This window comes from Rhinichthys klamathensis, unplaced genomic scaffold, assembly GCF_029890125.1.
Source record: "Rhinichthys klamathensis goyatoka isolate OS25496 unplaced genomic scaffold, OSU_Roscu_1.1 h1tg000330l_1, whole genome shotgun sequence".
Lineage (NCBI taxonomy): Eukaryota > Metazoa > Chordata > Actinopteri > Cypriniformes > Leuciscidae > Rhinichthys > Rhinichthys klamathensis.
Genome location: NW_026606845.1, coordinates 1,543,224 through 1,559,953, shown reverse-complemented (window position 1 = coordinate 1,559,953; position 16,730 = coordinate 1,543,224). Strand labels below are relative to the sequence as shown.

Sequence of the window (16,730 nt, the reverse complement as noted above, 5' to 3'; positions counted from 1 at the left end):
ATTAATAAAATTAGGCCAATCATCAACCAAACCACAGTCTCTCCTCTTCAGCACAATGGTGACCCCACAAACTCACACATACCAGAAAACCTTTTAAATAAAAAATAATAGAACATTAAACACTAACAGATCTCCCCTTTATTAATATTGAGAAAAACACAATAAATATCACTTCATTTTAACATTTACTCTCCTTTAACAGTCAGAGCATGCTGGGAACTAGAAATCTGTTGTAACTCATTCCGTGAATGTGTGTGTATATATATATATATATATATATATATATATATATATATATATGTATGTGTGTGTGTGTGTGTGTGGACATACATTCACATTTATATGGGAACATGTGCAATATATATTTACACAATAAAGGATGAAACTTTGTGAATATTACATGTAATGCTATTTTTGTCTTCATTTATAAATATTTTATATTCATTAATATATAGCCATACATGGTCAAAATTAAAAAAAGATAAGCACTAGTTTCCCATATGTGGAAATGTATTATGTAATATATCACATTATATTTTGATGGTTGCTATCTATCTGGGACCCCAATCAAACACACCTGAACCAGCTCATCAATGTCTTCAGGATTAGAAAGCTACAGACAGGGGAGTTATCAGGGTTGGAGCTGTGGCCCTCCAGGACCGAGTTTGCCCATCCCTGCTTTAGTACTATACTGTTTCAAACGTGTTTTGAAATTGTGATGATTTGGCGCTAGAGGGCGATGATCCCACAGCAAACACCTGGACTGAAAATGTCAGTTGTGTAGAAGCTAGAACAAATGAATATACAGATGTTATTTTCTTTTTTATATAAATTAGGGATGGCCCGATACCGATACTGGCATCGGGGATCGGGCCGATACTGTCCTAATATACTCGTACTCGTACTCATAAAAATTCGCCGATACCACGCACCGATACCACGTACATTTTGCAAAACGAAACTGGCCGCCGCGAGTGCTTTGTCGAGGTGAACTGAGGCATAGGAAAGTATAATGTCGGCAGTTTGGGCTCATTTCAAGATAAGGGATGATGACAACAGCAAGGCAGACTGTGAGCTATGTTCAGCTAAGGTGTCGAGAGGAGGGAAAGAAAGTACATCGTTTAACACCAGCAATCTATTCTAATTAAACATCTGAAGACGCATCATAGATCTGATGGCCGAGCGCGCGCGGGCGGTAATGCACTCACTCTGTGTGTGCGGGTTACGGGAGAATAAAACGATACGCGGGACTCCCGCAAACTAGAAATATCTATGAATAAAACATAAAAACTAAAAGATTTTTATTCATCTCTTGCAGAAAAGCAACAAGAACAACTACAACAAAATAGAAACGATTTACTGGACAGAGTTTCTATTCATAACATGGTTACAGCGTTGAGCGATGTAGCCAATCACAGACATATGTGTTGATTTCTTGAACGCAATGGCCAATCAGAGGCATTTATGATAGACTCCCCTCACCGCTCAAAACTGACTTTTTTGTTCAGTGCTGAATTCTGTATGCTGGCAAATCCTCTAATTATAACAAACAAAGTGTGGATATTATGAAAGATTGATTGTGCAGTCAGCTTCATTGATAATAACAGAGATGTGTGAGATCGCGATGAACTGTCAGCTTTTAGGATTTTTTAAGGGAGCGCACTTTGCGCGCATTCAGTCATGCCAGACCATGCACGCAGTATCTGCTTGCTTTTATGTTAAATTAACAGTGGTTTGTGTGTTAATACATTTATTATTTTACTAATTTTTATTTATTTTTAGACTTGTTAAAACAAGCAGAGAAAAAAATAAAAACAGTCTTCTGACCTGTGTTCTAAAATAGTCGTCTTCTTTTCTGGGAGCCTATTACTTTTGCGGTAGAAATATCGGTATCGGTACTCGGTATCGGCAAGTACACAAATGTAAATACTCGTACTCGTATCGGTTTGAAAAAAAATGGTATCGGGCCATCCCTAATATAAATACCATAAGATATAAACATAAAGCATTTGACTACACACGTAAAACATAAACTTTGTACTTTGAACACAATCTTTATTGTTGTAAATCTTTTTTCAATAAAGTTATTTTTCAACTAAAGGGTTCAGAGTCAGTGATGGTAGATTGTGTATATGTATTTTTATTGTTCTTACTCTGTAACTACATGAAACATGAGGGTAACAAGCACCACTTTAATTTAAAGTCTGCATATGCCACACTAACCCTGTAACTGTCACCATTATGTTCAGTTACTTTCATTATCATGGACTTTTAGTTTGTTTTTATGTTCATCATGTGTTCCTTTGTTCAGTTTTCCCGTTCCTCATTATTATTTGTCAGCTGGGATCCATAATCATCCTCATTTGTGTTGGCTATATAATTTGGTCCCTCACATTCATTCTCTGTCCGATCACCATTACTCTAAGTGTGTGTTGCCCAGCCTGTTAGCCTCCCTTCTGGATATTTGTCAGTAAAGGCACACTATGCCAGCCTGGTCCCACCAGACTCTTACATTTCAATTGTATATAGAGTCTGGCACCGCTCCATTGACAAGCGATATCTTCCTTGTAGGCAGGTACTCTATTGAAGTCTAAAACTATTGGATCTGCCCAGAGTTACTCTGGATCTGCCATTACCAATCACTAACATTTAGTCGTGACATATGTCTTTTCCCGAACCCCGTGGGGAGGAGGGCCACAACATCAAGGCCACCATCAAAACTAAGCAAAGATTGTTCTTGCTCCGGCTTTAACTTCTTGATATTCGGCAGCGTTGCCACAACGGACCCAATGGCTTCGCTCGGATCTTTCTCCACTGCCATTACTGAACTACAACTCAAAATAACGCACGAGTCGACATCAACGTCATCGTTCTCAGCCACTCCCTCTGTTCTCTGATTGGCCCAGTAAAAAATTGACCGAAGGAAAATGAAAATTGAGCGGAAGTACGTAGGAGGGCGGAGCCAGGCTAATATTATGCAGGAATTCCATTTTTGTCAAACAGCGACCCCTAGAGTCGCTGTGGAGTACTTAACATTACTGTCGTAAATACCACTCTCGCAGAGCATCTCTGCACTCACGACCATTTTATTGCTTTATTATAATAAAGTAGGCTACCATGTTTGATGGCTTATAACGTTTTTACATGATTGCAGCTACATTACAAGTAAATAGCCTATATCCTAGGGCTACTGTATAATTTTATTTGTGTTTTTTTAGTGTAATGTAAACATTACAAAATGCCAGATGACATCAATAAAGTTATGTACGTCGCATTATTTCATAACATTGGCCGTTATGATGTCGTTAGACATGATTATTGCAATTTGTCATAATAGTTTGCAAATTGCGCTCATTTACACTATTTACAACATGTAGGCTTATTTATGTCCTGATAATTATGTGAGATATTGACAACTGTTCTCATGATAATCGCAGGAACCAACTTCAACAGTGAAAGTCCCGAGTGGGACTCTTGTCCGGTTCCTGACACGTTCTCGTTTCCTTTTTCTAGACTCTTCCGACCGCGCTTTCTTTGTTTTTTTCTTCGTCGAGTCTGCCATCATGTCTGAAATGCGCGCTAGTGTAGTGTCTTCCATAGAGGGAGCTTCATATGTTGCTGATGTATGGGACATCGTGCCCTAAAGCAAGTCGTGATTCTCGCGAGATTTGGCGGGGTGCCGGCGGAGTTTTTTTCATGTGTTATGGTGCGCTTAGGCTACTCCTGATTTTGTCAGTCATCTCATCTCTTATATACTGTGTCTCTATGATCATATCCTATTCATGGTAGACTACTCATGGACATTGCGTCATCAGGTGCTGTAGTAGGGGCCCCGCATTGATAATCCTGCATAAGGGCCCGCTGTTGGCTCGTTACGCCACTGAAACAAGTTATGACACAATAGTTAAAAAAGATACATTTGATAACATTAACCTAATTAAACTGTTCCTTGCACATACTGTATCTCCTCTGGAAGCTTCCTCACTCCACGTCCCTTGCCTCCTCTCAGTGCTTTAAATATAGACATAAGTTTGAAAAACATTATAATGATTGAGTTTCACCAGTATAACTTATATCACTTTAGTCTAATGTTGTCATGTTTAAACTTTGCTTCCGCTCTCAGCACTAGTTGAAGTGTCATATCCTCGTGTTAAATATAACGTGTTGACCACATAAAAACCCAACACTGGTTTCATTCAGTTCATTTGTCACTGGTCAGTGTTGGTGAAACGGGTAAGAGCATCAGTTACTAATCCATCTTTACATTCAAAAGTGCTTGTGTTTATGCAGTCAGTCATTTGGTTGCTGTTGATCTGATGAGCTTCAACACCATTAGTGACTGAATGAAAACTGATAATTATTTCTATAGATGAAGCTCATATAACACATGATTCCTGATCACACATGAGAAATATCTTCTGTTCATCGAATGATCAGTTCATTTACACACACTGATGTTGTGCATTAATAATCTTCAGATGTGCAAAGATCTTATTAACACTAAGAACTGTTTAGGGTGATGAACGTACACTATTTATGAGAATATAAGTGATGTTTAATGCTGTATTATAGATATATTTTATGCTGATGATTATATTAATGCTGTATTATAGATATATTTTATGCTGATGATTATATTAATGCTGTATTATAGATGTATTTTATGCTGATGATTATATTAATGCTGTATTATAGATATATTTTATGCTGATGATTATATTAATGCTGTATTATAGATGTATTTTATGCTGATGATTATATTAATGCTGTATTATAGATGTATTTTATGCTGATGATTATATTAATGCTGTATTATAGATATATTTTATGCTGATGATTATATTAATGCTGTATTATAGATATATTTTATGCTGATGTGGGTCAGAATGGCTCCTCCTCTTCCTCTGATCTTCTTTCTGCTCATGATTCACGGTGAGTCTCTCTTACATTTCAACTTCTGAGGCGCTAAAGCAACTAGTTGCAGCTCGATTTAGTTATAAAGAGTCTTTCCTTTTCTTCTGATGTTTGAAGCCTGTTTGGATCGTATAATGATGATTACTAGCAGTTTTCTGTGGTATGTAAATGTATTTTCTTTTGAAGCATGAAGTTTGGGTGAGGCATGTCAATGGGCTTGTCTATTTTATAAATATCCAGTAGTTTTTTTAGTTACGTCACAGTCTTGAACATGAATTGCTAATTTGCTACTTGCTAGTCAGTGTCAGGTGGTTTAGGGGAGGGACTTTCTCACTCATCAGAGCATTTTATTGGACAAACATCAGTGTATCGCCAGTGTGTTTTCTTAGTCTTAATTGTCAGGAATTGTTTATAGTGTTCCTTCTGTTGATAGCCTGTTGTTTATGACTGACAACTTAGTTCTGTTTTCACACATCTGTTTCTGTGTGTTTATTTCTGCAACATCCTCCATCTGAGTTCATGAAGTAATTCACACTGAGATCATGTATCACTCCATAGATTCTGAGAAGATGAGCTTTTATTTCCTGTAAAGAGTCACTCAAAATATTGAGTTTTTAAATAGTATTGTCATATTTTCATGGTCTGTTGTAACTGATAAAACAACATTTACATTTGATGAATTCTGTGTTTCAGGGGTTTCTAGTGATGATTGGAGTGTGAGTTACAGTCCTTCACACATCTGTGCACTAAAGGACTCAACAGTGATAATGAGATGCACTTATACATACCCTACTGGATATCAGATCAAGGAAGTGTTCTGGACCAAAACAAAATATACAAAGAAAGATGAAGTGTTTCCAGATCTGTCTGATGACACTGAATACAGTCAGAGGCTTCAGTATCTGGGAGATAAACAGCAGAACTGCACCGTCAGACTGAGTCATGTGACACTGAAGGATTCACACATGTACTATTTCAGATTCATCACTGATAAAGAAAATTGGATTGGTTATCCAGGAGTGAATCTTACTGTCACAGGTGACTTTGATGAGGTTTATCTCTTCTTCTGTGCATTATGTTGAATAATAATCAGTGTATGACAGCAGCACTAGATATAATGTGTGTGTTGTGTTCAGATCTTCAGGTGGAGTCTCCTGAGAGAGTGACAGAGGGAGATTCAGTCAGTCTGACATGTAAAAGCAGCTGCGCTCTGACTGACAGAGCAACATTCATCTGGTACAGAAACTCACAGCCATTAACTGAGAGAAGAGACAGAAACAATGAACTCCTGCTGCAGTCAGTCAGAAGAGAGGATTCAGGCAGATATAGCTGTGCTGTAGACGGACACACTCCCGTCTCTCCTGATGTTCAGCTCAATGTCATGTGTGAGAGCAGATTCACTTAATCTTTTAAAAAAAACTGGAGATTGAGTTTGAATGAGATGATTTGAGGTTTTAATTTTTGGCCCTTTTAGACCCTCCAAAGAGCGTCTTAGTGTCCATCAGTCCATCTGGTGTAATAGTGGAGGGAGATTCAGTGACTCTGAACTGCATCAGTGACTCAAACCCTCCTGCTGAAATCCGCTGGTTTAAAGGAGGAACGATTGTAGGATCTGGAAGAATCTACAACATCTCAAAGATCAGCTCTGATGACAGTGGAGAATACAAGTGCAAGTCCATCAATGAACATGGAGAGAAATACTCTGATACTGTGACTTTAAACGTCATGTGTGAGTTAACGATGGTTCAGTAACTGTGACATTAAATCCTCTAAACATCTGTAATTTCAAGTTTAATATGATTGTTAATTATATCAATGTTTGTCTGTTTTAGATCCTCCCAGGAGCGTCTCAGTGTTTATGAGTGGATCTGGTGTAATAGTGGAGGGAGATTCAGTGACTCTGAACTGCATCAGTGACTCAAACCCTCCGGCTCTGAACTTCAGCTGGTTTAAGGAGAATGAAACCTCAGCTGTTGGATCTGGACAGAGTTTCAGTGCACTACAGAGTGGACGCTTCTACTGTCAGGCTCACAATCAACATGGATCTCAGAGATCAGACGCTGTAACTGTCACAGGTGAAGCTTTTATTAACACACTCCTGTATCTTCACATCATTCATCAGTTTGGAGAGTTAATCATGATGATCTTCCTCTTTCAGTTCATCATGTTGCTGGTAGGAATGTGATTGTGATCGCAGCGGCATCTGGAGGAATATTCATCATCATCATCATCATCATCATACTATTTATTATGTAAATTAAATAATAAAGAGTATAAATATAATTTACTTAAAAACAAATGCAGAAGGATATGTCATTATTATATGAATTATGTTTCCTTTTTTGACAGTGCGAGAAAAAGAATTAACAGACAATCTGCAATACACAAGTGTGAGGTGAGCTGATCAAAGAACTACAGAATAAACTCTCTCTCTCTCTCTCTCTCTCTCTCTCTCTCTCTCTCTCTCTCTCTCTCTAATAAATATCATATACAGATCATATTGTAAATACAATATATTTCTCTCTGTTTCCCTGTAGGACGATGATCCAGGCTCATATGCAGCTCTTGACCTCAAGTCCAGATCATCTGACCTCTACGACACACTCACAGTTAATTAAATATCAAAAACTACTCGTGCAAAAGAGTTTGTTCATTCAAAAGTCGGGTAATAAATAATTAATGTGTTTTTCCCATAGACTGTCCATCCCAGACCTGATGTTCACCAGTCAGACTCAGACAGATATGAGAATCTGGCCATAAGCGAGAGATCCTCAGGTCTTCATATCACCAATAAAGAAGGAAATGTCCTCACGACTACAGAGTAAAAATTGTCTGTGCTACTAATGCTGTGTTCACACTGCACGATGGATCGGCGACAGGAGGTTTCACACTGCATGACTTTACAAAAGAAAGAATCGCCGACAACTTCTGCCTGGTCCGCAAACTACGTTTCACAACCAAACAAACGCGAGAAGTGATAGGAAATAACGGAAGATCGCGCGTGCGTGCGTGAGACCGGAGTTCTCCTGCGACACTGAATTTGTTATTAAAAATGAGAGCCTACAAATTGTCTGTGCACTGATTTGTAGCAAAAAAAAAAAAAAAAAAAAAAAGTTTTTGCAGGAAATGGTTGGGAAGACGAGGGGAGCAAGGACTGTGTTTTGCAAAGAGAGTTTGGGGTAAATAAATAATTTTGCAAATGTCCTGCTGTTGCTGCTGGTCATGCAAATGTTTGTGCTTTGTTTCTGTTTGATATAATTATAAATATAGGCCTATCTATTAAAATACTGATATTCTGGTGTATAACTCCTCCCCGAACATCCTGCTGTCCTGTATCTTGCTCTCTCATTGGCTGTCGGTCATCGCCGATGTAGTTTTCAGTCAGAACACATTCACACAGCAGGATTGTGAATCGCCGACAGGTCCAGATATTTAGCATGCCAAATATCTCACGGGCGTCGGCGACTCGTCGGCGATTCTCTCAGATCGCGTCTTTGCTCATTCACACTGCGTGATTGTCACTCGCGTGAACGAGCACCGATTTGCCTGTGATTTCGGGCATTTGTCGGCGATTTCTCAAAACCTGTCGGCGAGCCAAAATCGGGGCTAAAATCGTGCAGTCTGAACTCGGCATTACTTAAAAAAAAATAATGCCCAATAGCCTATGTTACCATTATGTTCAGTTAGTGTCTTTATCATGGACTTTTACTTTGTATTCATGTTCATCGTGTGTTCCTTTGTTCAGTGTTCCCGCTCATCATTATTAGTTCATATGTGTCAGCTGTGTCCCATAATCATCCTCATGTGTTGGCTATATAAGTTGGTCCCTCACATTCATTCTCTGCCCGATCACCGTTACCCTAAGTGTGTGTTGCTCAGCCTGTTTGCCTGCATTTTGGATATTTGTCATTAAACTTCATTTTGGAACTTTATTCTTCTGCCTTCTTCTGTCTGCCTGAAACCACACGTAACTATATGGAGCAAGTATAGTTTTAGTTATCAGTGAACTTTTGTTTACTAGATAAATGCACAGATATGTACCCTGCAATTTTTAAAAAGCCTATATGTTTTGGTACACTATTAAAGCTGCAGTCGGCAAGTCTGGCAGATTGAGTGGATTTAGGCCAATTTTGAATGTTTACAACTCTCGTGCCCCTCCCCCACTATCAACGGATACCCTCCCACCGAGTTCATGCTCGTCAGTGCGTGTGCACCAGATTTTCAGTGAACGCGCCCGTCTCATCAGGATCCATCAACACCATGGAGTATTTGGAGGTATGCTGTCCTGGCTAATCTACTGATAGATTGCAATTGCTAACGTCATTTATACTCTAAATGAGCTTACTTGATTTTCCGCCATCACTCTTCGTTTCTGCGCGAACTTCAGGCGTGTGCATGTGATTGTAACGTGCGCGAGGGGTGGCGTGTGCCCGATCTGTGATTGACAGTCAGATCTCACACCCCCCTGCGCTGATTGGACATGATGAACCGGGTTAGGGTTAGGGTTAGAGTTAGGGTTGCAAAACAAATAACACGCTCCAGGTGGAGTTAGAAGCTCGGGTTTTTTTCTAAAACCACTTTATTTATGTTGTTCTGTCAGATTATAGTGTCGATTTCTCTGAATATGATCAAAAAAATGTTGCCGACGGCAGCTTTAATATCTATTAAAATATTGATATTGTGGTCTATAACTCCTCACCAAACTTCCTGCTGCTATAAATCTGGGTCTCTCATTGGCTGTTGGTCATTGTCAATGTAGTTCTCTTACGAGAGTATCTCTCGTACTGTGTAATATCTTACGCTATGGGGAAAACCTCTTTTCCACGAGATATTGAAGCCAAAAATTATCCTTAATTTGTAATCAATGTAAAATGCTTTGCGGCAGCACGCAGACACAGGCAAGGCAGCTCGCGCGCCTTTTGGCTGTCCTGCGGCAAAAGCAGCAGCCTATCGAGAGCGGCTGTGCGTGACGTCATGACCAATGGGGGCACTTCGCGCCCACTTCGTCACGTCCCGCCAGAAAGGGTGTGGTCTCGCCCTATAAAAGCAGGTCGATAGGCTGATACAAACTGATTTTCATCTCTTCAGCGAAGCTCACGCACCGCTGGATCCAGAGTGAGAAGCCGCGCCGTCGACACAAGCCTTCAGCGGGACGAGCCCTTGAGCCTGAAGTCGCTGGCCTTCACCTCGCCGCCTTCAGCCACTGTACCTGCTGCGCTTTCCGGCGTACTATATATCCTTTACTCTGCTCTGTGTGTATGTGTGTATGTGTGTGTGTGTGTGTGCTCGCCCCGCGACTCACACGTCTATCATCTAAAAGAGCTGCGTCTTTTTAAAGATGCCATCCTCCTGTCTCGTGCCGAGCCACACTCAGCGACGGGGACCGCCATGTGATGCGTTTCCTGCCTTGGAGAGGATCATGCAGCTCTCAAGTGCAGCTCTCAGACGGCGGCTGCCCTCACTGCGAGCGATTGCCTACGGTGACTCTGAGGACTCGCCTGGCATCCTTCAGCGAGACTGCACTTCCACCCACTGCAGTGCCGCGCCGTAAAAGCGCCGTACTCAGCGGGTCCCCGAGCCTTCTCCAGCCCGTGAAAGCTCGTCGGTTCGCCCGCCAGCTTCACCAGCTTCACTCGAGTCGCTCACTGACGAATAACGGCCGCCGCGTGCCGCCGCTTCCGCCATTAATGACGACGAGATAGCTGCATCTGTAGAGGAGACCTTTATCCTGGCGTCGGACAGTGAGGATTGGGCGAGCTCTGTGGACCTACCCCTTCTGTCCGCGAGTCGTCAGGGAAACGGTTCAGCATCAAGACCGCGAGCCCTAAACCGAGGCTAGCTTTCTTTACGTTATAAGAAATCTACCCCGCCCCCCATGGGCGTGCGTCACCGGCAAAATGAGGAAAGAGTGTGTTTTAGTCCCGCCGAGGCCAGAACAATCTCCATTTCTCAAACATTTCTCAGCTCCTCTTAGTTTGAGTGGCTGAAATGTCAATATTGCAGCAATGAGCCTGTTGTATAACACGCACACCTGCAAACAAACGCCGACACACACAAAACTGTGATTACGTTCTCTTATCTGCTCAAGTTAATGTTGTTCTCCCCTGTGGCTCAGTGGCGGAATGCGAAGCCATCGCGCGAGAGACTCGTGTTCGATCCCGGCTATTTATGTGGAGTTAAATTGAATATGACTTTTGATAAGATGAATCAGAGTAGGGGAAAAAGCTTTAATGACAGAATTAAATTCTTTAAAATGCACAGGAAAACTATGGATTTGCATAAATTGTTCGTATGTTAAAATATTTCCATAATTATCAAACATATTCATAAGATGACTAATATCCCTGTTAAACTAATTCCTTAAAAATACGGATTTATTGGTCAACCAACAGTTTAATAACACTTTGGTCTTTTTTAATCTAGAGGAGAAGATTAAACTTTGACATCCATGCTCTTGTTTTCCTCATAATAATGACAGTGTCGCAAATTGTATGCAAACTGGAAATTGTAATGCGTGCGCACGAGAAACTATCGCTAGTCTTTATTTTTTATTTTTTTGCAAAGGTCCCTTTAGGGGTTCCGTAGTACTTCATATGAATTTGTTAGAAGGAAAATGTAAAATTGTCATTATTTTTTAATTGCTTTAATAAACTCAAAACATCCTGTTTCTCACGATGTGAATGAAGGTGATCTGGGACACCAAACCTCTGATGTGGTCATGACTATTATTCTGATATTGAGTGTCTGTGAAATTGCTTTTGAGTTGTATTGCTTTCACTCTGAATGAAATGGTCAATAAACATTATTATTATTATTATTATAGTAAACTGTATTTTTGTTTGTATTTCATATTTCATTCTTGTATTTCTGCTTCATATCACTATGGCTATATTAGCTCCAGTCCAGCAGGGCGCAGCAGAGAGCAGGTTTATCAGACTGAAGTGATCAGAGAGGAACAGACACATCAGATTCAGGCACTTTCTGCTGTTCCTGCATCATCAATACAAAGCTCCAGTTTGGCCTGTTTAAGTGTGTTTGAGTTTATTTGAGTGTTCACAGATTCCTCTTGTTGGTGTTTGAAGCTGATAACATGTTGAATGTACAATACACAAAGACAGTAGTGTGAGTCTGCAGGGAGTTTTTGAGTTGTACTGCAAGTTTTTATTCTTGTTGAAGGCCAGTGTGATATGAAATCACTTCTTTTTTAGAGTTAGCAGCACATAACACACACACACACACACACACACACACACACACACACACACACAAAACACTACTCATTCTGAAGATCACAGCTCATATGTGTAGACGTACGGTTCAAATACTGTAAGAGCAAATTATGAAATCAAAATATTGAATGCAGAGATATTAAGAACACACCTGGAGCTTGAACACAAGAGTAACTCAGGGTGAAGGAAAAGATGAAAAGCGCAGTAAGCAGAACATTTCTTTAAAGCTGAAATTTAGCACCGAAGCAAAAGTGAAAGTGCAAAAACTTAAAGGTCCCATATTGTCAAAACTGAAATTTCCTGGCTTTATTCATGATAACAGAGGTCTAGAGGGTATGCAACTACCATATACATTTCAAAACAGTCAATCCACAGACTAATGCACACAGCCTGCATAAAGTGTGTCTTTTCACGAGCCGTTGTGACTTCTGTATAAATGTGACGTCAGAACTCAGTCACCGCCTTCAGTCTCACTCCTAACACTGCCCAATGTCCCTCACTCCTTTACCCCAAACCTTTTGTTAGCACGTTTGAGGAGGTGTTTGGTTGTCTCCTGTCGTCACTGATTCGCCGTCTGAGTCAGGCTCGAGGCCGGATAACATTTCCCTCAGCAACGTCCATCATTACAGGGGTTTTATTCACCTTACTTGTGAGCATTCATGACCCTAGTTCCCCGTGGTTGGCCTGGCTGTGCGTCACTCAGAAAACAACAGGCCAATCAGAAGAGAGATTCATGAATATTAATCAGACAGGGCAAAATCGACCTGTTCTTAGCAGAGCTCCCGAGAAAGGAGCTTTAAAAGCATATTGAGATGGTTTTTGGTACTTATACGGCAAATTTATATTCTTAAGGACATAAATAACTAAAATGAAGCTCCAGAAAGGTGTACAATATGGGCCCTTTAATAGAGAGAAGAGTTTTGCTAAACATCTTTGGTTGTGGTGTTTGTGGAAGAGTTGTCTTCAACTATTTTTAGAGGTTTACTTAACTTTAAATTGTGTTTTCTCTCTGTTTGTCAAGTGAAGTCTTCATCATATTGTTATTCAATGTTTCTTGTTAAATAGTCTACATAAAAATTACAAACAACACTTAAAACATGTTTTGTCAGTTCAACTTAGAAAATGAACTTCATGTGGTAAAATCTACAACAACTGGTTTTGTTGAAATGTAAAAACATATATATATTTAAAATGACTGATTATAACTGAATTCAACCTGAAAAACAAGGTTTTACTGAAGCATAAATGTCATTAGATATGACCTCATTTCTCCAGCAAGGTAAAATTACTCAATAAGTTTGATTTAATCTTTTTTTTTAGTTTTATATGATAAAAGTCATTTTCCACCTTGATGTAAATACACTCAAAAGATAATTCACTGTCCTTGGAGAAATGTAGGATCTTCCAAGCTTCTATCATTCAGATTGAACTCAAAGTTAATGGGTTATTTATTTACTTATTTTATTTATTTATTTATTTATTCCATCATAGTGAAAATGGCAGAACAGTGACATCTACTGAGAAAAGGAAAATGTGAATCTCCTGTTGTCACCCACTTGTGTTTAATAACAGGAAGTCCTCATCCCACAATCTCTATTTCCCATCATCCTCTCTGTTCCTGAACACGACAGCGATGTAAATCATCATTCACTTCCAGTTTATGGTCCTCAACACACAGGCCCAGTTCGGCCCGTTTTAGTGTGTTTGAGTCAGTTTAGGTGATCACAGATTCCTCTTGTTGGACGTTGTAGATGCTAACTTCATCACAGGGAAAAATCCACAATGCTTTGACTATTTAAGGTTGAATATGCAATATATATTCCATCATACAGTAGTATGAGCATACAGAGAGTTTTAGAGTGAGAATGAAATCTAGATTTATCTGTCTGAACTAATAAAAACCACTTCCTGTGTTGGTACTATTTAAAAACACGGCACACATCTTAAAGACCACACCTCATCTGTGAACACAAACTGTACTGTACGACTGAGTTTGAGCTAATAATGGAATCAGGGACCTTTTATGTAAGCAGAAATATTAATAACAGATCGAGACCTCCAACACAGAGTCGCAGAAATGATGAAGGAAAAGAGCGAAAGCAAAGTAAGCAGAAAGTTTCGTTTGACGCAGAGACGGTGTTGCTAATGTTTGAGCGGATGAGCAATGTTACGTAAAGTTTAAATCATTGTTTTCTGTGAAAAAACTGTCATTGTTTCGGATTTTATGAAATTTTCCATATTTTAGCGAATAGGAGTTCCAGATGTTTGTCATTGCAAAAGAACATTAAAAACCCCTACAGTTTGTTTAAAAACTTGATTAATAACAAAGGTTGATTTGAAGCATATTTTCTAATAATATGAAGGGTATACACTGATATCCGTGTGTGTGTTGTCTCTGTGTGTCAGGAGGAAGCAGGTGTTTGGTGATGATGTCAGTGTGTCTCGGGCTCATTTGTGTTCTTCTGCTGGTCTTCATCACACTGTACATCACCATCACAGCAGAGAGAGACCTGTTAAAGAGTTACAAGGACACAGTTGAAGAGTTCAATCACACTATCAACAGCTTACAGGACAAGAACACTGATCTAATGACTGAAAAAGACCAACTGAAGAACAACTTCAGCTCTTTGAGTCAGAAGAAACTGGAGTTAGAGACCAGAGTCAATGATCTCAGTGCTGAGAAAAGCCAGTTACAGGGAAGTGTTGATGCTTTGAGTCAGAAGAAACTGGAGTTAGAGACTGAACTAAGGAAGTTATATACACAAGGTTTGTGCAAATGGATTTATATGTATATTTGCACTTTACAACACAAATAACGAGCAACGTTTTTAATGTTTATTGAAAGGAAATGACACGTTTTTCATGTCCAATGAGCCGAAGAGCTGGTCTGAGAGCAGGAAATACTGCAGAGATCGAGGAGCTGATCTGGTCATTATCAACACTGAAGAGAAGCAGGTGAGATTGTGTGAGTGACTGTTAGTTAATGAGAGGAATCACACTTACTCCTGTTTATATTCACACAGAGGTTCATAACTGCATTAGTCAAGGAGAAAGTGTGGATTGGTTTGTCAGACTCTGAGACTGAGGGGATCATGAAATGGGTGGATAATTCACCACTGAAACAGGGGTAAGTGATAAAACACTCACAGAATATCATGTGTATTTATTTGTTTTAGTCTTTTTTTATTCTTATTTTAAAATTAAGACCATACCTCCAGATTGATTGAACATTTGTAGTTCTGAATATTGGAAAATGTGACACATTTTATTCAGGTTTTGGTTCGAAGGTCAGCCGAATAGCTACGCTGGAGATGAGGACTGTATTTTACTGGTTCCTACAGACACCGGCCTGAACAACTGGCATGATTACCCATGCTCAGATAAGAGAAAAAGTGTTTGTGAGAAATAGGTTTCATCCATTCCTGTCATGCTTTTACTTCTATTATCGTATGGAATCAATTTTATTTTAATCACATAATTCATTATTACACTGTTAAATCTAATTAGATAGACTTACTTTAAAAACGCATGCAAACTGATTGTCTTAAAAAGTAAGTAAAGTGAAATAGGAATTGTATGTTGTACTGACAAATTCTTAGTTAGTATAGTAACTTACACAAGAGTTCTAGTAAATAAAAAAGAACTGAGAGCAATTAATGATTTACTTTAGATTTACTCTTGACTTAGAATAGCTACCATTGTTGTGTTTTCATGCTGAATGTTGAAGTCTGTGTGAGAGTCAAGCGTGGTAAAATGGTATTTGTGAATTTCTTATCAGCTTTTAACTGTTGATCTTCAAGTACATTAGCAGATACCCTGGCAAAATGATGTTCATTAGACAGTAGGTTGTTTACAAGGGTGATTGATTTCCTCAGCTTTAGAATCTCGAATGTTTAGTTAGGAGGGTCTCTCAAGGATGTGTCTTATCTCCATTATTATTTATTTTATATACTAATTCCTTTTCAAATTCTTTTAAAAATAGATTTATTATCAAGTATGCAGATGATACTGCTTTAGTGAGCCTTCTACGCGATGGGGAGGAAGAGCATGGACCTGTTTTGGACTTCTTTTTAAAATGGTGTGAGAAATCAAATCTCCTCTTAAATGCCTCCAAAACTAAGGATATGGTTATTGATTTTAGAGTGAGAGAGCAGGATATAACCCATCCTGCATTAATCAAAGGGGAAAAAATTAAATTAGTGACTAATTATAAATACTTTGACATAGTTTTGGACCATAAACTCAAATGGTATGTGAGGGACCAGGTACTGTACGTAAGAAGACACAACATAGGTTGTATTTTTTAAAGAAATTACTATCTTTTAATGTCCTTAGCAGAGTACGTGAGATGATTTATGGGGTTTTAATTGAAAGCGTTATGACATTCTGTTTGAGTTGCTGGTATGGTAATGCTTCACAGGCTCAGAGGAAATCACTAAGAAAAGTATTAACAATGACAAGCAAACTGTTGGGAATTAAGTTAACAAGTATAGAGATATATAAAGAGAGAGTGGAGAATAAAGTTAACATCATTGTGAATGATACGAGACATCCCTTATCTTATGCTTTTGAACTATTGACATCTGG

At 39.2% G+C, this 16,730-nt stretch overlaps 1 protein-coding gene across 1 annotated transcript; it reads left to right on the top strand.

Moving 5' to 3' along the window:
• The first annotated feature begins 4,886 nt into the window (after nt 1-4,886).
• Nucleotides 4,887-15,552, top strand: LOC130105935 (B-cell receptor CD22-like). The gene is made up of 14 exons (XM_056272123.1): nt 4,887-4,932; nt 5,608-5,952; nt 6,051-6,299; nt 6,389-6,643; nt 6,747-6,989; nt 7,073-7,166; nt 7,264-7,309; nt 7,452-7,523; nt 7,611-7,735; nt 10,253-10,461; nt 14,550-14,909; nt 14,989-15,098; nt 15,167-15,270; nt 15,417-15,552. Exons 1-14 carry the CDS (start codon nt 4,887-4,889, stop codon nt 15,550-15,552), a joined length of 2,394 nt encoding a protein of 797 aa, XP_056128098.1.
• Nucleotides 15,553-16,730: the final 1,178 nt, after the last annotated feature.